The sequence below is a fragment of the Heterocephalus glaber genome, unplaced genomic scaffold (assembly GCF_053883595.1).
Source record: "Heterocephalus glaber isolate CG9 unplaced genomic scaffold, H.glaber_assembly_v1.0 deba00001555, whole genome shotgun sequence".
Classification (NCBI taxonomy): domain Eukaryota; kingdom Metazoa; phylum Chordata; class Mammalia; order Rodentia; family Bathyergidae; genus Heterocephalus; species Heterocephalus glaber.
Genome location: NW_028258346.1, coordinates 4063992 through 4090812, shown reverse-complemented (window position 1 = coordinate 4090812; position 26821 = coordinate 4063992). Strand labels below are relative to the sequence as shown.

At 38.3% G+C, this 26821-nt stretch overlaps 2 protein-coding genes across 8 annotated transcripts in view; both read right to left on the bottom strand.

Annotated features, from left to right (window-relative positions):
* Positions 1–26821, bottom strand: part of Cpq (carboxypeptidase Q) — a 502796-nt gene that overhangs the window by 338574 nt on the left and 137401 nt on the right. For all 7 annotated transcript variants that reach the window (XM_087190644.1, XM_087190642.1, XM_021262674.2 and 4 more), the window contains one exon: positions 12874–13081. In XM_087190644.1, coding sequence (XP_087046770.1) covers positions 12874–13081 — 208 coding nt within the window. The remainder of the gene's footprint in view (positions 1–12873; positions 13082–26821) is intronic.
* LOC147824068 (uncharacterized) lies at positions 273–12867 on the bottom strand. Its single transcript, XM_087190648.1, has one exon. It carries the CDS (start codon positions 1972–1974, stop codon positions 1372–1374), a length of 603 nt encoding a protein of 200 aa, XP_087046774.1. The 5' UTR covers positions 1975–12867; the 3' UTR covers positions 273–1371.

The window sequence follows — 26821 nt, the reverse complement described above, 5'->3', positions numbered from 1 at the left end:
TAGGGAACTTGTAAATAGTATCTTTTTGATGCTGTGTGAACATATTCTTGTCTTTAAATAAACTCACACCAGGAAAACTCTTTACTTGTGTCCTCACTGGCTCCTTTATAGTACTTTCATCAAGAGTATCTGCCATGGGTTCTTTGTCAGTCTCCAATTGACTCTTGAATTGTGGCTTGACTGATCCCTTTATGATACCTCTTGCAATAGCATCTGTCAAGGGTTCTATGTCAAGATCAGGGTGAATCTTTGGTTGCGTCTTCATTCCACTAAACATTTCACCTCCTCTGAATATATTTGTTAGGCGCTCTGTATCAGTTTCTGCATAACTCTTCAATTGTTTCTTTATTGGCAATTTTATTATACTTTTTCCAAAAATACCTGCCAAGGGTTCTGTGTCAGTCTCTGGATTGCTCTCCAATTGTGGCTTGACTGGCCCCTTTACTTTACATCTTGCAGCAGCATCTGTCAAGTATTCTATGTTAGGATCACAGTGTTTCTTTGTCTGAATTTCATCCTTTTTTATACCTTGTCCAATTATATCAGTCAATTGTTCTATATCAGTCTCAGGAAAAGAGAGGGATAGTGTCTTAAATTCATCCTTCAGTAAGTTCCATACAAAAGCATCTCTTAAGTGTTCTAGATCAGTCTCAACCACTTTGTCCGGGTTTAAGTGAAATATTATGTCACTAATTGTTGGAGCCAATGTCAAAAGACTTTCTGATGTATCTAAGGTTGAGAGGCTACTTTATATTTACTTCTCAGTCCTTGAACTGTAATTCTAGATCTTCATGAGAATCTTGAGCAAGATTTTCTTTGTAGGAAATTTTTTGTTTCTTAATTTGAGGTTGAGCTTTTGATTTTGAGTCTACTGGCAGAAGACGTTTATCAGTCACTGGAGGACATTCTGACGCTTAAGAGTCTCATTGCTGATAGCTTCCAGTTTCTCAATTTGAGACTACCTTGTAGATAATAAAACTTCCTCTTCAGGCAGTAGATTTTCAGGGGATTTATCCCTTTTATGGGTAGTATGTCTTCTCTCTCCAAAAGTTGTTTCTTTCTCTATTTGCATTTGGGGTTTTGACACTGAATCGTCTTTTTTTTTTTTTTTTCAGTACCAGGGATCAAACTTGTGACCTTGTGCTTGTGAGGCAGGTGCCAGAACCACTGAGCTAAATCTCCGGCCCTTGACACTGAATCTTGTTGCAAAAATTTAAGATTTTCATCTGGTATATTATGTTTTTCTTCTTTGGAAGTTTTTTGTTTCTTTACTTGCATTCCAAATTTTGAGGCTACTTCTTGATATTCAAGCATAGGATTTTTGTCTGGTTCTTCATCCTGAGTACTATGACTTTCTTCTTTGGAAGTTTCTCATTTCTTTATTGGCATTCCATGTTCTGATTCTGCATCCTGACGTTCAACCACAGGACTTTTGTCTGGTTCTTCATCCTGAGTACTACGACTTTCTTCGTCGGTAATCTTTTGTTTCTTTATTTGCATTTCAAGTTTTGATGCTGCATCTTGATGTTCAAGCATACAAGTTTTGTCTGGTTCCTCATCTTCAGTACTGTATCTTTTTTCTTTGGTAGTTTTTTGTTTCACTTGCACTCCAAGTTTTGCTGCTGCATCTCGATGTTCAAGTGTATGATTTCTGTCTGGTTCCTCATCCTCAGAACTATGAATTTCTTCTTCGGAAGTTTTTCGTTTCTTTACTTGCATTCCACGTTTTGATGCTGCATCTTGATGTTCAGGCATAAGATTTTTGTCTGGTTCTTCATCCTCAGTACTATATCTTTTTTCTTTGGTAGTTTTTTGTTTCTTTACTTGCATTCCACATTTTGATGCTGCATCTTGATTCTCAAGCATATGACTTTTGTCTGGTTCTTCAGCCTCAGTATAATCTTTCTTTTTGGAAGTTTTTTGTTTCTTTACTTGCATTTCAAGTTTTGATGCTACATCTTGATGTTCAAGCATAGGATTTCTGTCTGGCTCTTCATCCTCAGCTGCGGGGTGGGTGAAGGGAGGGGCACAGGGACCGGGTTCTCCAGCGGGGTCTCCGCACGCCGCCCCTTCACTCCACCTCTCGCTCTTGCAGTCTCCTGGGTCTAGTTTGGCTATTGTTTAAAGTAGACCACTTGCTGTGTCTTGGTCAGCTGGCTGCTGGTCACTGATTTGACTGGGCACATCTTCAGTGCAGCATGTAAGACAGCATCAAGCATTCAATATGAGGTCAGAGAGGTTGGAGAAGACAAAAGACTGTCATCATTTTAGGCCAAAGAAGAAGGGAGACTAAGGAGAATAGGTTCCTGAAGTTGGAACATAAGCAGAACCGAGATCTCTAGAGCTCACACTGAGTGGAGTTCTTGAGCTACTTTTTATAAGTCAATTCATGTCAGCCTATCTGCTTAGTCCTTTCATTATCTAATGATAATAGTAATAGTAGTCAGCATGATCGGACAAAATGTCAGTTACAGCTCATTGACCATTTCCAGTGTGTCAGCTTCTGTGTCAGTTGTTTGATCAACAATTATGTGAGGTAAATAGTATTCTCCCCACACCACTGATGAGAAAACTCAGTGAATGAGTAACATGCCTAAGGTAACACAGGAGTTAAGTGGTAGAGACAGCACTAGAATCCAGTCTATGTTTTGTTACCTTTGTTGGTGTCCAAACCTCCCAATAGTGCCATGTGGTCGGTATCTTCTGCAGTAAGTTAAAGAAACCAAATGGTTAAGTAGATATATGGATTCATAAAAACTTCAATAGTCATCTTTAACGTGATGAAGGAAAGAGAAAAAAAACAAAAGCACATGTAATAGTAAAGACTGGCTTGAAATTACTCAAAATATTTTCATTTCACATGCTGTACTAGACATTTTTCAAAGGCTACTGCATAAGCAAACAACATTGTCACAATCCTGAAACCTAAATTCAAAATGCATTAATTTCTTCTTACCACTAGAGACTCAGAAAAAAAATGCCATGGAGATATGAGTCTTAAGCTGGTGCTTTCAATAATCAGAAAGCTGGAAAACAGAAGATGAACACTTACATATGTTTTTAAATTATGAATGCAAAGTACAGCAACTGCCAAGAATAAATTTTTATATCAAGGTTATAAGTGGATGAAAAATGACATTCTATACTAGAAATGCAAACAGACCATTAATTAGAGCAGTCACACAAAGCACCATAGTAATATGCAGTTTGCAATACTTTACCAAAATTTACATAACTACAGTCTGCTCTCAGATTCCAGAGATTCTATTTTTGATAAGTAGCAATTTGAAAGGTTAGTCACCTCATCTATATTATTATACAACGTCTGTGAATGTGAAATGGTGGCACCTTGAATTTACACAGCAGCGACCTGGACAGGCTGCTTCTGACTTGATTCCATCATTCAGCACTACTGAATGCCAAGCACTGTGCACTGTGCACCTGGAGGAACATGACACACAGAACCGCCAATCTAGACAGGGAAGTAGACAAGTAAACACAGAATCCAGCAGAGTTTGGACAAACCACAGAGACCAAGATCCATATGGCAGAATGATGCTAAAGGTTTCACTCTGAACCAGAGAGCTGCAACTATAATCCACTGTAATAGTGACATTAAACAAATGAAGCTCTTCTTCTCTCCCCTTCTCTCCCTTTTTTGTTTTTCCTCCTTTCCTTTCTCCTTCTTTCACTGAATAATGATATCCAGCCTTCAGTTAACAAAACTATATAATAATAGGGCTTTCACAGGTATTTAAAATTTACTATGCACCAGGTATAGCAATAGCTCATTTAATACCCAGAAAACCTCAGGAAAAAGGTTCAGTGATTTCCTCCGTTTCATAGATTGAACTGAGGAACAGGGAGGTTATACACTTTGTCAAGGTCACATATCTGGCAAGGGGCTGAACATAGACCTCGGGCACTGCAGACAGCAGCATCCAGGCTTCAAAGCGCATTGCTTGGTTCTCTCCACTAGGAAGCAGTCAGCCTGTCACACCACCTGAAGCAACAAGAGACTGAAATGATTTAAAGAACATTTTGGAATTTCTAACAAAGGCCTTGCAAACAAAAAAATCTGCCTTTCAAAGACCAGAGAAGGGAAGAAAGGAAAGGATGATGAGAAGAAAAAATGCAGTACTCAACATGAGTCTTCTCTGGTTTCTCCCCGTGGAGCACATGACCCTCCACCTGCACAAATGGTGAGAAGTGGCATCCTGCTTAATTTCTGTCCCTCTGTTAGGGGCCTCCAAGTGAATGAAGCAAAAACAAAATAAGGGAGGGAAAGAGCCTACTCACTGAGGCTGGCCCAGTTGCATACTCTTTTAGGTCAGTGTTTTTCATGAGTAGGCACATATTCCCTATCCCCCCATTACACACAAATGCACATGCGCGCGTGCACACACACACACACACGCACACACACACACACTGAATGATATTTCAAAACAATTTAAATCAAGCTTGATAGCTAATTATATTAAGGTCACTCCAAAGCACCAAACCACTAAGATATGAAAAATCCAAGACTATCTAAATGTGAAGTATGCAGCATTATTTTTTTTCCATTAAAAAACAAAGGAATGGGGACAAGAGGTTTTGCTCCCTGAGAAAAACTGACTTTTCAAAACTCATCCAAAATAAACCTCTTAAGACATTTCACCTCTGCTCTGAATGTATTAAGCTGGCCCTCTGATTACAAAATGTTCATGTGAAATCTCATCAAGATGCTTTTTTAAGATGAAGAATGTTTTATAAATTGTAATGGCTTTAATCAGAGCCCTCTTTGAAGCTATTTAACTCCACGATGTAGCCCAACCAGTGCTACAATTATGTCATTTATCGACTCTGTATTAATTAAGTATCATTACAGAGATTGATTTTTAAACTTTTCTCATCTCTCTCGCCAGATGGTAGAGCTTTCTCCCGCTCTGACGCTCCGTAAACATCACCTGGGTTCACTCAGCTCTCTCCCCAGCTGAATGTTTCATCAGCTCTTAGTCATCTCCAAACTGATTGCTCCTCTTCCTTCTCCTCTTCACTGTTCTCTACCATAAAAGGCCCAGTGATGCAAAAGGTAAGCCATGGATATTTAGACAGCCAAGTTCTCTCAGCAATTCATTCCCACCGCTCTGAATTCTTACCCAGTGCAGGGATACAATTTTCATAGTAAAGGGAGCCTTTGCTTAGCTGATTAAAACTTATTTGTTCAATTATCTGGGGCAATGGAGAAAATAACTAGAAAAATGTATATCTGGCAATAGGAGTACAACAGAAAATCTGGCCTAGGTGGAGTTACTTTCTGAATTATATTTTACTTGAGCTAATATAAAAATTACTTTGTATTCTTCAGCTCTTATGCTAAGAAAGCAGGAGGAAGAAGTCCCACGCTGTAGTGCATTGCAAGGAAGCCAGACTAGAATTTTAAATTGTCATGGGTGAACCCAAATTTAGGCAACAGAGAAATGGAAATGCTGAACTATTTTCCTCACAAAATATAAAGATCAGATTAATCAGGCTATCTTACAGTAACCTTGAACTCAAAATATCTAACAACCAAACTGGTTCTATTTCCCTCTAAACCACCTTCCTCTCCCAACCACTATATTTCTCCTCATTCTCCAGTCCTTAGGCTGAATCCTTAGACTAGAGATCATGAATTCAAGTGCCTACAGCACCCAACCAGGTAAGGAAAATGAGGAAAATAAGAAAAAAGAGGGCAAGGGAAACTTGGGCAGACTAGAGAGGTACATCTCATCAACAAAAAGGATCTGGTGGCTAAAGTTTACCCTATACCAGATATGTCACCAAAATCGATTTTTCTCTAAAACTAGCAAGCCCCTATTGTTATGTAAAATATGATTTAAAAAAATATTGACCTGAAATCAATGCAGATTCATCCCATGGATTTTTGATCCTTGCCTGTCAACTTTGATTCATCCTTCAAACCCAACCAGTCCTCAAGTTCTGAGTTTTTCATACTATCCCCCCTCTTTCTCTCTTTTTCCATTCTCAGTGCCATCACCTGTGTCCTCATTATTGCACCTTTGAATGATTAGAGGAGTGTCCTAGCTTTCCTTCTCCCACACATGCTACGCAAATATACAGCTGGCTCTCTAAATCAGTAGTCTTAAACTTTAATGTGCATCAGAATCACTCAGAGGCCTTGGTAAGCCACAGGTTGCTGGGCCCCACCCCAGCCTTGCTGACTTGGTGGACCTCAACTAGGGCCTGAAGGCTGCATATTTCAACAGCTCCCCAAGCCAACTTGCTGATCCTATTCCAGAAACCACACTTAGAGAACCATTGCTCCAAAACTGGGCTAACACTTTCAATGGTTCTCCATTTCTTCCACATAAAACTTAAAACTCCCCAATCTGGTACAGTGGACCCTCAAGTTACGACCAGCCTGACACGTGAACAACTTGGCTTAACTAGATTAATGGAAGATTTATCTGCCTCTTGTTATCTATAGTGTGTACCCAGGTAAACATCCAGATCTCAGCTGTATTGACTTAATTACAACAAGCCCTAGGGAACTGATGGACTCTGTAAGTCAAAGGTCCACTGTATTCTGCATTCTTCAAACTAGTCACTTCCTCTTGCCCCAAGGTTGCATTTCTCTGATTCCCTATGCAACCTGACTCCAGACGAACTGGGCCTCTCATGTATTACAATACATCATGCACTCCCACCTTCTTGCCCTGATCTTTGCTAGAATGCTTTTCTATCCCCTTTCCTTTGTTCAAGTTCTACCTTCTCATGGATTATGCCCACAAAAGCACATCCTCCCAGAAACAAGACCCATTCAGAATTCTGTCATCTCCTCCAGATCCCTACAGCACTAGCTCCCCAGGTCACTTAGTGCAATCTAAAGGACATGGAATTTACAGCAAGAGACTCTGAGTTTGAATCCTAGTTCTTTCACTGGCTGTGTAACTTGATAAGCTATTTTATCATTTTGAACCTATAAAATGGAGTTAGCAATATCTACTTTTATTGAGGTGCATAATGAATTAAATAAAACAAATGATTTAAGCCTTTAAAGAAGCATAAATGTGTGCTTAGTACATGGTCATTTCCTTCCTGCATCCCTTTCCCCTAATCATGCATTTAGCACTATACCTAAAATGCATTACATTAATAACTTATATTTTAAGCTTACATCCTTCTTTTTACCAAGATAGAATATTTCTGAAGAAAAAAAGCTACATGCTGAACTCATCTTAGTAACCCCAGTGGTTGGAAGCTTCTGAACAACTAGTAAGCTTCAATAAGTATTTATTTAAAAATATGAGAAATAATGCAAGACAAATGGTTCATAAAAAAGCTTCCCTTTGTAGGACTTAAATCTGTAATTAATTACATTTATTCTTAAAATGTTCTCTCACTGCAAAGGCAAGAGGCATTTTACATTCAGGAAAAACTGAAGAAGCTCTAATGAGTTGAGGCTCAATGGTAAAAAAAAGTCAGGTCATTATTAACGCATCAATAAAGGAAAAGTCTTCTCTCTGAAGTAAATTTGAGCATAGAAATAATATTAATGGCAGTTCTGAGAAATAGTACTAGGGCTATCATGTGTGTAAGAAAGAGACCTCTTTGTGTTGACTGGGATGTGAAATTGTTTGTTATATCAGTTAGTTAACCTTACCAAACCATATGCCAAAACTGCTGCAAAAACATTGTGATACAAAGTATACACAGGATGGCATAGGAGCACCCAAAAGAGGTATCTCACCTGGATCTCAGGAAGTGCTCCCAGAAGAAACACCTAACATTGATCTTGAAGGATAATGTGTGTCGGTGAGGGAGGGAATGCAGGATGCTGAGGAAAGGGCAAGTGCAAAATCAAGAAACTCTAGGAAACATGGTACATTGGAATAGCCTTAATGAATACTGAAAACTGGAATGTGAAGTGACGTTGGGAAATGGAGCTGCTCAATATGTATTTGTTGAAAGGACTGAAAAAGAGCAGAAGCCAAGATGAAGGACAAGGGAAAAGGAAAAATGTAATCAAAGACTACCTGACTTAGAAGATAGATTTTATTTTTACTGAGCTAGAAAATGCAAGAAAAAGAGATGAAAGGATGAGTTCAATTTTGGAAAAACTTAAACTGAAATAGCTATAGAACATCTAAAAGAAGAATCAACAGGCAGTTGGCTATATGAGCCTAGAGCTCAAGGCAATGGTATGGATTGGAGAGGTGCAGTTGGAAATTGCCACAATACATGAGGAAACAATACACAGGAAAAGAGAGAGATGGGGGGACCAGGAAGCAGGGGAGAGAGAGGAGAGTAGTGGCAGAGATAGGATCTCTGGTAGGGGTAGAGGGGAAAGAAGAGGGGAAAGGAAAGGGGAAGGAGGAGTAAAAATGATCAAGATTAAATATGTATATGTACCAATTCCCCCAAATAAATGTAATTATTATGTATCATAAACATATATACTAGTAGTAAAAAATAAAAGAAAAAAGCCATGGAATCCAAAAAGAAGAAACATTTAAAAAGCAGTCAAAAGTGACAAGTAAGGCCAGGGATTTAGCTCAGTGGTTTCGTCACCTGTTGTGCAAGCGCAAGGACCCGAGTTCGATCCCCGGTACCAAAAAAAACCAACAAGTGCTTCAGACAGGTAAAGTAAGATGATGGCCTGAAAAGTCCATTTTATTTAAAAAGTAGGCAGCTATTTGTGACCCTAGTAAGTTCCATGTCAGTACTGGCAAAAGGCACATGAAAACAGTCTGCAAAGTGAATGAGGGGTGAGTAATGAGGGACAGGAATATAGAGTACTCTTTAAGGAAACTTGCTTCTAAAAACAATATAGTAGAGTGGACAAAGAGACAGAGTTATTTCATTTTACTTTTTGTCTTTAGGATGCAAGACTTAACCATGATAATGTGTCTAATTCTCTAAACTTTTACTTCTGTACCCACAAAATGGAGAAAATAATGTCTGCATGGCCCTTCAGGTTGTCATAACAAATAAGATGACATACATGAAAGATTCTAAGGTACTATGTCAAGGCCAATGTTATTATGCATTTACAAATGTTGAAAGAATAGAAGTAAAATGTTAAGAATCCAGTGAAATATTGTTAGCCACAAAAAAATGAAAAATTATAATCAGTCAAGATCTACAAATAATGAGTTAGAAGTTCCTTTTAATGCACACTATAAATTGCTGATCTCAAACCTTAGAAGCTAACATTTTGAAATCTCATGCTAGACAATTCCTATGCATAGACTGTAGCTTTGGTTGGGTTTCCAGATGTCTTCATTGTGCCAGAAAGAAAAAGTGCCAATGAACCCTGGCAGATCACTGTGCACTAAGTCAACTGGGAATTTATTAGTCTTATGAGTAGTTCTTAAATAAAGATTTCTGGCAGCCTCTCAATTTCAAAACGCAGCAGATTTGCTCCATAATTTAAGTCTCATGACCAGTGAAATCATGACCATGTTATTCCAAGGAGTGACAGAGGTATTCTGGGAAGTTAGCTACTCATTTTAGGACTTCCTCCTGGGAAGAGGGGCAATCCAAAAGAATACGGTCCAGTCATTATTTTACTAGTCACAAAACCATTGAGGAGTTTACAAAGAATAGTATTTTTAGCACTGTGACACCAGAGTGATTAGGTTTCCTCTCATAAAACCCCTGATGAGTGGTTTTTAACATACTACATCTTCCTCCCTCAGGAAGACATCTTATCCCTGTAAAAGAAAAAAGCCTCTTTCCTTTTCTCTGAAATTTGTACAACTCCTCTCTGAGTGAGTTTCTTAGATGCTGATGTCTCCCTCACTTATTTTATTGTCTAGGGTGTAGAGTGTTAATTAAGGTCAAGCGGCTGGTTATAAACTTTTCTTTATAATAGGTACTAAATATTCAGCCTTAAGTCATAAATAAACCCTATCTGCAATTATTTTTGCTTCTTTAAATTTTTAATCTTAGACTAAGCTACAACATTAAGATGATGCTTCTTTTATCTGTGTTTTTAAAATATTTTATCCTTAACATATGACACTACCACATATAGCTATTAAACTAGGCCAAATGTCTACAGGTCATGTTTTTGGCATTTATCCATTGCAATACTGAATTTCATCCTAGGTCTGAAAGTCAACAAAGCTCTTTGGCCCACCACCTACTTGAGAGGCTAAGACAAGAGGACCATTTGAACCTAAGAGTTCAAGGCCAGCCTAGAAAACAGCAAAACCTTGCCTGAAAAAAAGTTTTTGCCTCTTATAAAAATAAACAAATACATTACACAAAGCCAGAAAAATCAATTCTATTCCTATACACCAATAATGAACCTACTGAGAAATAAATCAAGAAAACAATTCCATTCACAACAGCTTCAAAAAAATACTTAGGGATCGACCTAGGCAAGAAGATAAAAGACTCTACAATGAAAATTACAAAACACTGAAGAAATGAATTGTAGAAGATGCTAGAAAAATGGAAAGACATCCCTTGTTCATGGATAGGAAGAACTAATATTATGAGAATGGTATTAGCAAAAGCAATGCACAGATTCATTGCAATCCCTATTAAAATACCACAACATTCTTCACAGAACTAGAAAAACAATTCTGAATTACACATGGAATCAGAAAAGACCCAGAATGGCTAACATAACCCTGAGTTAAAAGAATAATGCTAGAAGCATCATAATGCTCAATTTCAAATTATATTACAAAACTACAGTAACAAAAATGGCATGGTACCGGTACAAAAACAGAATGGAATAAAACAGAAAACACGGAAACAATCTCATGCGCCCACAGCCATCTGATTTTTGACAAAGGGGATACAAAAACATATTTTGGAGAAAAGACATCTTTAACAAACAGTGCTGCTAACACCGGATATTCATTGGCAGAACAACGAAGCTAGATCCCTCTCGCCCTGTACTAAAGTCAATTTGAAACAAATCAAAGAGCTAGATATAAAAGCAGAAACTGAAACTGCTAGAAGATAACATAGGGGAAACACTTGAAGCCATAAGCATAGGCAAAGACTTCCTGGACAGAAATCCAATAACATATGAAATAATATCAAGGATCGAAAAATGTGGGCTGGGATTTAGCTCAGTGGCACCATGCTTGTTTCCCAAGCGCAAGGTACTGAGTTCCATCCCCGGTACCAAAAAAACAAACAAAATAAAAACAACAAAAGAATCAACAAATGTGATTGTATCAATAAAAATCTTCTGCAGAGTAAAAACAAAATCAACAGTGTGAAGAAACAACCTACAGAATAAGAGGAAAAATTTACAAGCTACTCTTTTGATAGAAGACTGATATCTAATATATAAAAAGAAATTTAAAAATTAACCCATAAAAAACAAAAGACTCAAGCAAATAAATGGGCAAATGAACTGAATAGACATTACCCTAAAGAAGAAGTACAAATTGCCAATAAGTATATGAAAAATTGTTCAACATCTTTAGCAATTAGGAAAATTCAAATCAAAACAACTTTGAGATTCCATCTTATTGTAGTCAGAGAGGTTATCATCAAGAACACAAAAACAATAGTGAGGATGCAGGGTAGGAGGAGGAACCTTTCCAAACTTTTGGTGGGCATATAAACTAGCACAAGCACTATGGAAATCAGTATGGATATTCCAAAAAAAAAATAGGAATACCATTTGACCCAGGTATACCTCTCCTGGGTACATCTCTGAAAGCATGGAAGACATACTATAGTGTTACATGCATATCCATGTTTATAATGGCACAATTCACAATAGCTAAGCTCTGGAAATAGCCTAGATAGATGAATTGATAAAGAAAATGTGAATATATGTCTGTATAGGAGGAATATGTATCTGGAGGAAAATGGACAGAACATGAGACCATCATACTAAGTTTTAAAAAAGCTAGACTCAGAAAGTTATATATTGTGTGTTTTCACTTATATGAGAAGCATAAAATATTAATTAATTAATTAATTAAAGAGAGATGATAGAAAACTAGAAAGTAGACTCTTAGAGCTAGAGAAGAGGATTCGGAGGAGGGAAAGAAAAAAGAGGGGAATGACGGGATCAAAAGTGATCAAGATGTGTTATATACATGTACCAATTCCCCAAAATGAACATCACTACTCTGTATTACAAATATGCACTCATAAAAAATGAAGTAAATAAAATAATAAATAAAAAGGAAAAATTTAATTAACAGTAAAATACATAAAGCATTACCTCAAACAGGATTACAAAGCAGGTATGTCTTAGGTTGTCCTCTAACAATACCACCAAACATTTATACAGACCTTTACAGATAACCAAGTATTTTTCGTAAGTTTGTTTCATCATGATGTTATACATTTAGTATTCTTTTGCATTGTTCATCAGTAGAAGAGAATCACGAGGCCCAGAGAAGTCTAAGAAACACTAAAGTTGTTCACACAATTGTTCAGGAGCCTCACCAAGCCTATGTCCCAGGTCTTCTACCTCCTCAGCTCTTTCCACTGCACCTTAGAAGGTCCCCATCACGTTACCAACTCTATTTTTATTTCCCTTCTCTAGCAACATGGAAAACAGCCTGGTTTCCTCTGAAGTCATTAGGAATCTTTGATGAAACACAGACGTGAACTCAGCTCTCCCTCCAATGAAAATACACAAGATATTAGTTATATAAGGAATGTTATGGGATCATTGTGGATGTGGAAAACTTTTTAAAGGAATGCATAAATGATGGCTGGGACACTTAAAGAGCCAAAGAAGATATTACAAACAAATGACCAAATGTGGAATGGGGGGAAATTCCATAAAACTCAGTATTTTCATTTGAATGGTTTGTTTCTATTTCACAAGGACTTCTCTTTTACAGAAAACCCTGGTTTTTGAAAAGATTTCAAACAAACATGATAACCAACCTGTAGATGGAGAAGGAAGCCACTGATCGGATGAGGGATGCCGAAGCCCCCACCTTGGCAGCCTCCACTGCCCCCCGGACACGGTACTGCACTGTCATCGAGTAGCTGATGTAAGGCTGGTTATAAACAACAATCTTTCCTCTTGCTTCTGAGGCCCTTCTCTGCAGTTCATCAAAAGAGGTCACCACCAGAACTTCTGCTGTAATGCCTAGAAATGAAAGTCAAACAATAATTAACTTATGGTTTCCCATCAGCCAGGTGGGACTGGCACATAAAACGTTGCACATGCTCTGTCTGCTACATCTGCCAAACTGACTTGAGAGGATCAACGTTTCAGAGCCATTTACCATGAAAGAAAGATTGTGGGGTAAACTGGTTTCCCAATGGGGAAAGGCATTCAAAATAATAAAACATACAACTCAAAGTTTTTTAATTCACTGACCAACTGGTATTAAATCACAAATTGCCTGAAAAGATAGCTTCTTTTTTCTTCTTATTTCCCATCCTAAGAAGTTATGAACTTCACAGAATGACACTAATCATTTATTTCTTAAAAATGCATGTCAGAAAGATCCTCTCGGAGTAATGAAATAAACACTTATCTTTTCATAATAATAATTTGTTATATTGCTAAACAAACTTCAGTGACATGATACAAAGTATGGCAGCTTGTGAAGAATACTCTTAGAAGCCAACGTTTGTCATAAATCCAACTTTTAACAAATAGTTAATGTCAATGCTCTTGAGAACCATAATCAGCTTGGATTTTTTTCCTCCCTTCTATAAAAACACCTCAAAGGATGTAGAAATTTTGCATGCATCTCACTTTACACAATCTTTCAAATAAAATTTCTGAACATGTACAATTGTCCTAAAATCCTGTCAACTTATTTAGATGTACCTGCTTTCTTCATGCCTCAAGACTTGCCCAAAGCCTCCTGAGTAGGGAAGATGGTTTCACATCTTCCAAGAATTCATTCAAAACCTGCCACACCACCAAAGATCTAATTTGATAGAGTAGGGTGACAAAGAAAAAAATATTCAGCAACAAAGGCCAGATACAGTGGCTAAATATATCTAGAAGAAAGTGGTAAGTGCCTACTATTTTGTGGCTTTATCTGTGCACTCATGAAATATATTAGTAAAAACTGAAATATCAACATATATCTGTCATACTTCTTTAATATTATAAATCAGAGAACTACATTTTTTACTTGAAAGCTTAACAGATGTCATTAAATTGCAAGCTGTTACACAGAAAATTATTTTACAACTGTTTCAGGTACTAGAGAATTCTTGTTTTCAATATAGGCCCAATTGACATGTACCCTTTGGACTGGCTCCTCTCCTACTTTGCTCCACCTTCCAGCCTAGTTTTGTACTTTTACTTTACAGCGACCAGCTACAAAGCTATAAGCATGTTTCCACTAACACTCAGGACTTAGTACTTAATTTATAACACTTCCCCCGCCCAAAAAAGCATTGTGCAGTTATGGAAAGTAAGGAAACTACAGTATTTCAACATGATAAATATATATTAAATATAAATAAGGATTAATAATTCTATGAAACCTAGAGTTACCATGAAATTTGACTGGTGTTATTGTTGGCATAGTTTAGGAATTTTTGCTGATGGTTTTCAGCTGTTCCTAATGAATAGCAGGTTCAATGGTGCACCCAAGGGATGGCCTAGCACTGAGGGAATTTTGGTGTCTGGAACAGAGCCACTAGAAATGAAGCCAAATTTCTACAAATTTTCAAATTAAAGTCATAAAATCATAGAAGGGTGGTTCTTCACTGTGGCCTATATTCAAGTTATTTTAACACATGAGAGATTGGCGTCCCGAAGAGCCAAACACTAACCTAGACAGCAGAGTTGCCAGTGCAAATCACTAGTAGCAACTACTGTTCAAAGTCTATCACCATACACTTGGAAGAAGATTTTTAATTAGGCCATTTGCCTAAAAGCTGATATTCATCTCTGATTTCTCTGTCTCCTTCATCTCCCACATCTAGACAGTCCTCAAACATTATGTCACCCTTTAGACATCAATATTGATTGGACTCACATTCTCTGTTCCATTCCATTGCACTCTCTCACATCAGGTCCTCATGATTTCTCTTTTGGACTCTGGCAAGTCTCTCCTCCCCAACCCTCTCACCACCACTAGAGTCCTAGCCTCCAGCCTAGCTCCTCTAATTACCTCCACAGCTGCATGAGTGGACTACGAACTGCTGAAAAGTCAGACCTGGTAATGGCATTGTCACTCTGTCTCTTTCTCACCCCTACCAAAATTCTGCCTTTCAACCTACTATTCAAAGCCTGTCCACCTTTGCAAACACTGGCTCCCTTTTATTTTTAAACTTTTTCAATACTAAACTTAAAACTTCCCACTCTCATTCCATGCTATTCACTCTAAGGTGGCTGTTAAGCAATGGTACATCATGTCTTACGGACTCCATTGTGCCAACTTCGTTATGTTACTAAGAACTATTTATTCCCCAGAAACCCATTCAAGAATCACTGCATTGTTTCCTGGCCCTCACTACCAGCAGTGAGAAGGCTAGAGCATATACTACCCTCATCCAGAGTTTCAGAGTACTCTGGACATAGCTGGGCACTGAAATAATGAAGCTTTACTTATGGCTCTCTTTCCTGGCCAAATTGTGATTCCCCTCAGGATTTGGGGCCATGTTCATTTTTGTTTGTATCTCTAGGGACTGGCACAGTGCTTGGCCTATGTGTAGGCAGCCAGTCCTTAAGCATTCCTTGAATAGCACTGCTCTAAATAAGGGATCGTTGACTGGGTCTAAAGCATATCCATGAATGTGTAATTTTGCCATTAAAGTTTGATAGCCCTTATCCCAGAGTAACTCAGCAGTCTGATTCCCTTACCACCAAGGGAACAGCTGCAAACGAATAAGCAAGCCAAAGAGGTCCTGGGCAGTCAGACTCCAGGCATAAATTCAAAGCATAAAAACTCAGGCGCTTGAACAAAAGGGAGTTCTTTGGCTGTCTATCTCTTAGAGCCTACTTACCCTTTATCCAAAATTCTCCATTTGGTCTTTACCTGTAAGCTATGAGAAACAACACATCAAAAGGAGCAGATAGACCCGAAAAGTGACAGCAGAACTGTAAAAAACCTTGTCAGAATCAGAAATATGCAGACTAACAAATGCTAATCAAACTTTCTACAGTGGACGCATTCTGTATATGTATACTGTCTAACACAGTAGCCAGTGGCCACATGTGGATACTGAGCACTAGAAAGATGACTAGCATGAATGAGAAAACAAATTTTTAATGTCACCTACTTTTAGTTAATGTATCTCTATATGTAAATAGCCTCACTTGGGTAGAATGCAGTCACTATAGGCTCAGGCCACTGCACAGGGAAGATAGCTGAGAACATCTCTACTGGCCTTCAAGGACCTGCCTCGTGACAGTCCAAAACCAGACTTGAGTCACAGTGGTGACCTCCTCCGGTGACCACAGACCAGATGGGCTGCACTCAGCAGCCATCATTTGGGAAAGCAGGGTGCAAACAAAACTTCTCAGGAAGATGTTTGCTCAAGCTGAATAAAATAAAACTAGGCAATCTGGAAAATTTCAGTTTTCTATGTGAGGTTGTGTTTTGACACATATTGTACTATGAGAAATACTCATGCTTTCCTAGAAATCAGCAGACCCCTCCTCTACTCTAGTCTTGTCTCCCTTCTTCTTCTTCTCCCATTCCAAAAGGCAGTTCATGGAATCAGACTAAGAACACAAAACTTGTGATATGTTCACAATAAGGCCTACCCTGCAATTCCTATTCCTAACTGCAACCCACCCCCAACCTCTAGCCCTCTCAGCTTCCTTAATTTTCTCATAATTTTCATAATGTTTAGGAGCATCCAGTTGCACCCACTCCAATAATGTAAGCTACGTGGGGGATAGAAATTTTCATCTGCTTTATTCATTAATGCCCCTAAGCACCCGAAATGAACAAAGACAAACAACGAGGAGCCCCACCCCTCATCACCCTCTATTTCCAAGACCTGAATATTTGTATAGGTCCGAATGATCCATAACATTATGACCTATATTTCAATGTCTATTGTTTATTCTGATGTTCACAGCAACTCTGAAAAGTAGTTCTTATGAGGATTCCGAGGTGCCAAGAATTAAGCTTATCAAAGTACTAAGTGTTGAAGCTGAGATTCGAATTATTGGCTGTTTCCATCCAAGGGTCATGCTCTTCCCATTAACTGTATTCCTGTTCTCTCATAAATGTAAAATATACCCCAAAAGCTCACTATTTTCTGTTAAGAAGAATAAAAAAGGGGAAAAAAAAGCTACATAAATGCCCACCTAAGCTGTTGGTTATCAGTTATTTCCAGGATTCTGCTCATAAATCAGGATGCTGTTATCACTCTAGATCCCAACCTATTAATAGAGGCCCTTGGGGAGGGCTGGGCCTTGCTCTAGAGACAAGAATAAACAGATTTGTTAAAGTGAGGAAAGGATTACAGTGGTTAATTTGGGGGTAGAATGCGGAACTGAAGCTAAAACCACTCATAAAGTGACTGTCTTGGCTACAGCCTATGGTGTCACAAAAAGTGTAAGAATCCTCAGGTTCCTCTTAATTTTCCACACCTAATTTTCAAAACTGATCACCTCATTTTTAAGGCACTCAGCCTGACTGTGATGGCTGCTGAAGTCCCCCTGCAGACACAGATGCTGACACCTGTGGTACTGGCTCAGGTCACCTATTCTGTGGGGATTCAACAAAGACTCACTCTCCATCTCTCCTGATTTGATTCCTCCCAAGAACCAATAAGAAGATCATGAAGGGAGAGAATTTTGTAATGATTTTTACCATGAAAAGCGAAAGACTACAGGCAGAAAAATGTGTCTCTGAGGCTCAATTCAATGTTTTAGGAATTGATTCTGATTTCAGAAGAAGATTTAAGCCCAGCAGAAAATGGTCTAGCTTTACCCAAAATGAAGCCTAGCTTCTCACTCTTAACACGCAGTCTCTACCGGGTGTACTATGCAAGATAACTAGGTTCTTGGGATGGCTGGCTCTTCCTGATCTCAAGTTATGCAGAAGGGAGGAAAGTTGTTCTTGGAAACTCAACATTTAGGCCTGAAGTGGCAAGAAATTGTAAATTCATGGCAAGGCAGATAAAAGAACACCAGAGCACTGCTTTCTTGGGGGTCTACTTGTTTACGGAGAATTCTGCGGTTGTGTAATGAATCTTCCATGGAAGAACAAAGCTTAAAGATTTAAATTAATTCAACAAGTTTACAGCTTTTCTAATAGGCTAGGATTTCATGCTAGCCATTGGAGACAATAAGAAAATGGGTAAATTGCAATTTATCTTTAAGGACTTTGTGTAATTCAGAGGAGAAAACAGGTACAAAATAACTTAGAAGATCACAGAATGTCTCAAGTGGTAAATGAAAATGTAAAGTAAAATTTAACAAAATAACATAAATCAGTGCAAATTCTAAGGGAGGGGAAAATCTAGGAAGTCTTCTATAAGAAGAAACTTAAAGAGGGCTTTGGAAGATTTCAGTTGCCTAGAAATAGGAGAAAGGGGATATGTAGGTAAAGAACAAAGAAGGAAAAATAAAAATACATCAAACAGGTGTGCACTTGAATAGAAAGCTTCCTGCAGGCCCCACAAATAGTGGGACATTCTGCAATCTTCCAATTTTTAATCAAGGTATTTATGGACCCTCAACCGCATCCTGTAAATTCTAAGGGAAAGAAGACAGTTTTCTTGCAGAAATTTTCAAGAAAAAAACCCTCAGCTATTAGTTTGAATTAAATTTAGAAGAGCAAGGGGGAAAGCACAATTCCAAATGCTAGCTGGAAGCAGTGACCCATCCTCCCCAACCTGTGTCTCCTGAGGTCTGACTCGAATTAAACCTGGTCTGACAAAGAGAGCCTGGGCCAAATGCATCACAGTCCACAGGTACAGTAAATTATCGTCCTCTCTAGAAAGGCAGCTGGCTGCTGGCCGGTGTGCTGAAAGTCATCTTGCCACACTGACACCTGAGGACAAGCTGCAGGCGAAGCAGCTCGTCTACCGTGACCTCTACAATGTGGAATTCACAGAGAGACTCTTGTTATTTAATGGGAAGTACCTGCCATAAGACTATTATGTGTCACTTGGTATTACTGTGGAACTCAAGTCTTACAGATACCCATCTCGGCAACATGTAGCATCTATCAGCCTAGAGCACAGACCAGTCCTTAGAAATCCCAGTTGCCTTGATGGTCAGGGCAACAGCAATCAGACTCTACAGGACCTTGATTACTTTTAGTATTTATCACACAGAACTTTTTCACCACAGAGCATGAGTGTACTCTGTTCCAAAAGAGCTCAGCTGCTCTGAAGCATGGGAAGTGTGGTTGTTTTCTCCCCAAGTACTGGGCATCTCCCTGCAAGGGTGACCATGTGGCCAAGTGAAGGCTTTCACAAAACCACTGCCACCTAACACCCGCTGAAGTAAGCAGCAGGAAGGCGCCTTGGCCCCCAGTCAGCCCAGAGTGTTGTTTAGGGAGGACACTCTCTCCATGGGCCTTGTGAGGGCAGGGGTGAGTATCTGACAAGGTGGACCGATACAAGGATGGCTGTCAGGCCGCAGCTGGCTTCCCTGAAAAGACAGAATCTGACAAAGGAGTGTTAATTGCCTGCTCCTAGCATCAGCGTCGGGAACAGTGGGAAGCAGATGAGAGGACAGGAGATGAAAGCAGAAAGTGTGTCAGGGAGAAAAGGACATGAGAGGAAGATAGCAGAGTTGGGATGACATCACATGGGAGCCCTGCAGCCATAGTAAGGAATTTGGGTGGAAATGGAGAAGTCAGGCAAATTCAAAGGACATTTTGCAAATATCACTAGCCAGAGTGTGATTGTAGGCTTGAAGGAAGGAAGGAAAGGTGTGGATGGTGACTGAAGGTCCTACTACCACGTTCTGGGTGAGAGATGACAGTGGCTTGCTCCAGGGTGGCAGGGGGATATGGCTCAGAGGATCAAAGCACAATGGCACACCCTTACTGCGATGGGCACGCTGGCTTCCTGGAGGTTTGCACTTCACTGTCAGGGGATTCCATGCAACAATCATTTCCTGGGGAAAGCTGTATGTAACTAAAAGTTAGTAATCAGATAGTCAAAACAAAGAAACACTTAAAAATTTTAAGATGAATCTGTTTGGGAAAATTGTAACCACCTTACTCTATAATTTTTTAAAAATAAGGTATTTATTATTTCTATTATATTATATTGTTCATTCTTCAAATGGTTAGAGTGGGGTATTTCTTCACCAGTAAGAAGTGGCCATCATCCCACAGCTTGGCTTCAATACTGGCTAGAAAGCTCACTAGCCTTTGAATACTGAATAATTTTCTTAACTTCTCCTTGCCTGCAAAATGAAACTCACACTGATACTATGATCACTAGGCTTCTTGTGAGCTAGTACATCTTTGTGGTATATAGCGATCACATTCTTTGTGGGGAGGAGGCACATGTCCATAACACGTTTCAGTACTCTTTTTCATCCCTTCCCCTCCTCTCCCTCCACCTCTTGGCCTCTCTCCCATTTGGAAAATATCTAGCTCCCTACTTCTTATTATCTATCTTTTATTTTGTTCTTTATTTATATTTTTTGTTTCTCATATAAAAGAAACCATGAGATATTTAAGCTCATGTGCCTGATTTGTTTCACTTAACATTAGGATCTCAAACTGCATTTTCCCACAAATGGCTCAAGCTTCTCCTTCTTTATGGCAGAGTAGTACTCCACTGTGTGAAAATATATATTTTCTTTATCCATTCAGTTGCTGATGGATATATAGGCTGATTCCAAGAATAGCTATTATGAATTGTGCTGCTATAAACATGGGTATGCATGCATCACTGTCATATGATGTCTTTAACTCTGGGAAGATACCTGGAAGGAGAGTGCCTGGGTCAAATGGAATTTCTAGTTTTAGCTTTTTGAGGAATCTCAATACTGATTTGCATAATGGTTGCACTAGGTTACATTCCCACCAACAATGCAGAAGTCTTCCTTTCCTCCCATAAGCTCTGCAGCATTTGTTATTATCTGATGTCTTGGTGACAACCATTCTTTCTGGAGTTTTCATTCGTATTTTTCTAATGGCCAGAGATACTGAACATTTTTCATCTACTTATTGGCCATGTGTATTGCTTCTACTGAGAAGGGTCTGTTCATTTCAGTTGCCCATTTTTTGATTGAGTCTTTTATCTGAGGTAAAACTAACAAAAATAAAATTTTTAAAAGAGCAGCTATCAAGCCTGTGTGGCTCAATACAGAACCGTTATCCATCATATCAGACAGCTCTAGTTTGCACCAAACAGTAATTCAGGCAGTATATCATAAAGACTCCCACATCACCTATCAAAAACTGAACAGGGCATATAGGCCCACTTGGCATCCAGGGCTATGGAGGTGATGATGGAGAAATTGGCAAGAGAAGCAGGAAAAAGGCTTTGAGAAGAAGAAGCAGAAAAGATCAAGGCATAGTAACAAAAGATGCAGTGACCCTGTCCAAAGAGACCCATGGAGCCCTCCATTATTTCTTTTTCCCTTTCTTGTGGGAGGGTAACACATTCCTGCCAATGGGCTTGCAAAGTGTGGTATCTCTGTTGAAGACACTGACCCTGGATTTGTCCAACAACTTGCTCCAGCCAGTGGAATGTGGGTGGACATGACACTCTACTGGGCAGGACCATCGCAAGATCTGGCTTTGTGTCTTAAGAGTTCATTGACCTGAGCCACAAGAATGTCATACAGTAGATGGGAGCTGCTCCTTAAGTATATGTCCCGGAGTGAGAAAAACAACAACAACAAAAAAACGTGAGGCAGAGGCAAAAGTACTATCGACTGGTAGCTTAAGTACAAAAAGTGACCAGAAAAATCTATATTGCTGGAGCTAAGCCACTGGAATTTTGTAACCTAGTCTTACTCCAGCATTACTGAGTGAGAATGACTGATACAGGGTCCTGAATTTCAAGTTTCTATCAGAGTTTTTTCACAATCTATGGCTAATTGATAAAATGTAAAATGAATATATTTGATACCTTAGAGAACACTGTTCAGGGAAAATTAGATAATTACTTTTCTCCTCCTATGACACATCAAAGTGATCAAATAATCAACACCAAACAGCAGAAAACAAACACATCTGATGAATCTAACACATGTAGACTCACATGATAAAGAATTTCAAATAGCAGATTAACTCTGGAGATCATTAAAATACAATCTTGGCAGCTTCAGTTAGCTAACCACCCAATGTTATTTCTAAAAGAAATAAGCAGCCATGTCATACCATTAAATTATTCTATACACTTTCAGCAGATTTCACTATTTCATCTCTAAATGCACTTTCTCTATGAATTTCACCTTCACCAAACAAGGACAAAATGACAGAAACTAGTGTACTTGTGTCTGTATTAGGTACCAAGTAATGTTATCGTGGTGTTATGTGAAGAGATAAAGTAACACTATGACAGCTTAGTATTCCAAAATGTTTGTTTGATTTTTTAAAGTGATGTTTTGAAATGTTGAGTGTGCTATGCTCTTCCAAAGCTTTGTTTTTGTTTTTGATTTTTTTGGTACCAAGGATTGAACTCTGGACCTTGCGCTTGTGAGGCAGGTGCCAGAACCACTGAGCTAAATAAAACCCTGGCCCGAAAGCTTTGTAAAAATACTGTAACAAAACAGAATTTCTGCTTCAAACAATAGGAACCCAGGCTGATTTCATGATTGAAACTTACATAATTTTCTACCTTAAGAAGATTTAGTTATGATATTAATATTCAAACCACATGACATACATGAAAATTTCCTAGAAGCCATTTTATGAAAGCCCTTTGACTAGAAGGGCACAAGTCCAACTATGGATATTAATCCTGCTTTAATTTAAAGGCTCGGTATAAGAGCATTAGCCACATTTTATAAGTGGAGAAAATCATTAAAAGGAGTAGAGCAACTAAAGGCAATAGAGGCATTAACCCCATTTAATAGGTAAGAAAACTGAGGTGCAAGCAACTTGAAGTGTCTTTCCAAACTAGAAAGTGGCAATGTCTGGACTTAAATCCAGGTCAGACTGAGTCCAAATCCATTTCAATAAATACTTGTCTTTGGTCAATTTGGTTTCTGTAATAATTTTAGTCCTTGGGTCAAGTTTTATTACAGATATAAATACGTGTTCTAGAATACTAGTAATACGTGAGAGACAACTACCATAAATGATTTTTTCTGATGCCTGGGATGAAAAAAACATGTTGATTCTCATACTTGATAGTGAAAGAAAACCCCTCTCCACTTGGCTTGGAAGGTTTTGGCTCACGTGACCAGTGGTAGGGCTGGCTTCAAGCAGGTCCCAGCTCCTAGAACATCTCCCGAGGTGTCACTTCAGCTTCAGTGTCATGTGGTGTTCTGCCCCACAATAGCTCCAGGTGCTCCCAGGCCTTGAGCCCTTACTACATTGCCCCGGGGAAGAGAGTGTGTCTTCCAAGCAGCTCTTGCAGTAAAAACAGAAGCTGCAGTTTTCTAGGAGCCCCAGCATATACTTTTGTTTGAGACTTCTGAGTTACATCACACTCTCGAATCAAATACTCTAGCCATGGCAACAGACTATGCTGACTAAGCCACGCAAGGCCTACCCATCCCTAGACCTGGGTAAGAGGTCAATCCAACCTAAACTAAATGTCTGGGAAGAAGCAAAGGCTGTAGTTCCCAGATACAAGGAAAATGAATCCTGGGTAGCAAACAACAGATGGCTGCCACGGGGCTATCCCTTGATACTGCCCCAATGTGTAGCGCAATGCTTGTCCCATGTTCTGAATTCAATGCATGGTTGCTGAATTGAATTAAATTGACCATATTGTTCAAGATCCACTTTGGCAGAGCTAAAGGACTTTCAGACCATTTATTCTCAACAAAATGAATGGGAAGTTTTTGATGAGTGTTTGATGAGCTACTAATTAATGAAAACCAGGCATCTACTTGGCAACATTAGTAACTTATTAATCCACACCAGAAGCGTAAGCATAAATGCTATGGTGATACAAATACCAACACCAGGGGCTTACCCTTTGGGATCGCTCCCAAGCACCCTTGACCCACATTTGCAAACCGCCTTTCCATACAATCTCATGATGGACAAGCAAAAGCTTAAGCAATGGCAAAATTTCCACCATGTTGTGCAAAGCATGCAAATATCTAAAGGAGAAAAACATAGGTCTGTTTATACTCAACATAAATTCAGAAGGTAAAGGTAATAATTCTTCAATTAAAAAGATTTGCAAGAGGGCCGGGAATTTAGCTCAGTGGCACTGTGCCTGCCTCGCAAGTGCAAGGTCCTGAGTTTGATTTCCGGTACCATTAAAAAAATTTGCATTAAACTAATGATAACAGAAATAAGTGTTATACACATGCAGAGACCAGCACCAAACAAAGGTGTATATCTATGCTATTTCATGTAATGTTTATCTCTCAGTGTGTGGGTATCATTCCTTCCCTCTCAGGAAATACACTGTATCTGCAGCCATACCACCCTGATGTGTCCAATCTCATCTGATCTTGGAAGCTAAGCAGGGTTGGGCCTGGTTAGTACTTGGATGGGAGTCAATATACTGCTATGAAGATTTAGACTTGACTAAAATCACAGAGTTTGGTTACTTATAGATTTTACCATATAAACTGAGACCTATCTGACCTTCTGTCTCCACCAGAGAAAAGCAGAGAGAGAAAATAACACTTCTCTTGGTAATGAATCCTCATCCAGTTAATCATCCATGGACTTTATCTACAAGATGCCTAAATATCAGGCATTTCAAATGTCTTAGAGGCTAAGATTTTTAACACATTACTTTTATAGCACAATGTATTTACCAGCTGCTACATAGATTACAACATTATGAAACATAAAAATATATATTTACATCATTTTTTCTTCATTTAACATAGTCTTAAGTTAATAAGACTCTATCTTCAAGCAGGTGTATTTAATCACAATAATAAACAACTGACATTTACATAGGTCTTACCATGTGTCAGACGCTGTTCTAAATGCTTCACCTATATTAACTCATTTGATTCTCACAACAGATCCATGGTATATGCACTTTTATTATATTCATTTAATACAGGACACTTTATTCATTGTGTTAACTTATTTCTAGGCTTATTACCAAAACAATTTGAAGACTTGAAAAAATATATTAAAAAATAAAGGTAAATGAGAAAAAAGTTTAAAAAACAGGTATAGTAAAATAAAATAACTCCATGGTTAATATGATGGGGAAATACATTTTGTATGTATACATGGTTTATGTATTTGCTGGAGAGGACCTTATGGTGCTTGGCAAACAAAGAAAAGAGCAAAACACAAAAGTCACAGTGTCTATAATAGGAAATCAGGCCAGCTTCCCAGGAGGAGCATATAGTTTCTGTAAGAAAGCTATTTTGCAGCTCTGCTGACTTTTTTAAAATAAATACAAATAAAATAATTTTGTAAGTCATAATAAAACAACATATGATATAACAATAGACATTTTTACTATGAGTTTAAGATGTGGGGACTCTGTTCTTCTACCTTCCATGTCCATTTCCTCCCTCTCCTTCAGTAATAAAAATTTAATTTTGCAGTAATATGACCACATAGAAAAAAGACCTTATTTTCCAACTTCTCTGTAGCTGGACCTTACAAAATTACTTATTAGAGGAAGTGTGTGTTTACTTTTTCCTGGTCACTCAAATGAAAATGGAAGCATCTTGGAGCATGAGGTAGACTTTGAAAGGACAATATAGACAGAAAGAGTCTGGATTCCTAACACCTTGGAGCAGAGTTATCCATAATTTTATATTGCAAAAAAGAAACTTCTACCTTGCATAAGCCACTGTTTTTTTGTGTTTTCTAGATTACTGAAGAATGAGAAAAACAGACTTCCTTTGGAGTAGTGATGAGAAAAAACTTCTCTAAGAAGACATTTAAGCTGAGAATTGAAAGATTTTATGCTAAGAAGCTATGGACAAGAAAAATGGAGACCAGCATACTCCTTGCAGAAGTCACTGTATATACAAAGGCCCTGAAGCAGGAAAGCTTTTCTGGGGAACTGATAGAAGAACATTACAGCTGAAGTATAATAAAGAAGGGGAAATAGGAATAGAATATAAAGTTTAAGGGCAATTCAGGGACTGTTACCATGCAAGGCTTTGAAGATCATAGTAAAGAGAATTTGTGTTGATGAGGATATAGAAAAAAAGAAACCTTTGGACACTGTTAACAGACACTGTTAAGGAGAATGTAAATTAGTACAGCCATTATGGAAAACTCTATGGAGACTCCTCAAAAATTAAATATAGAAATATCATATGTGATCCAATAATCTTCTGAGTATATAGCCAAAAAATGTGCAATCAGTACAGTATGTCAAAGAGACATCTGAACTCCCATATTTATCATAGAACTATTTACAATAGCCAAAATATATGGAATCAACCTGAGTGTCTATCGTGATGAATGGGTAAAGAAAATGTATAAATACAGTGGAATACTACCCAGCCTTTAGAAAGAAGGTAATGTTATCATTTTTGATGAAAAAGTATTGCTCTTATTTAACAGGACATCCTGTTAAGAGAAATAAGCCAAACACAGAAAAAACAAACACCACATGATATCATTTATATGTGGAATCTTAAAAAACTTAAACTCGTAGCAACAAAATAAAATGATAGTTACCAGAGTCTCAAAGGTGAAAGGATTGGGAAAATATTGGTTATAAGACAAAAAAAATTTAGTTAGACAGGAAGAATAAGTTCAAGAGAACTATTGCACATCATGATAACTATAATAATATGGAGTTTAAATGTTCTTATTACTAAAAAAAATATGAGATAAAACATATGTTAAATAGTTTG

Excerpts from the sequence above, each read along its gene's own strand:
- LOC147824068 (XM_087190648.1), bottom strand. The coding sequence starts at position 1,974 with ATGCTTGAACATCAAGATGTAGCATCAAAACTTGAAATGCAAGTAAAG.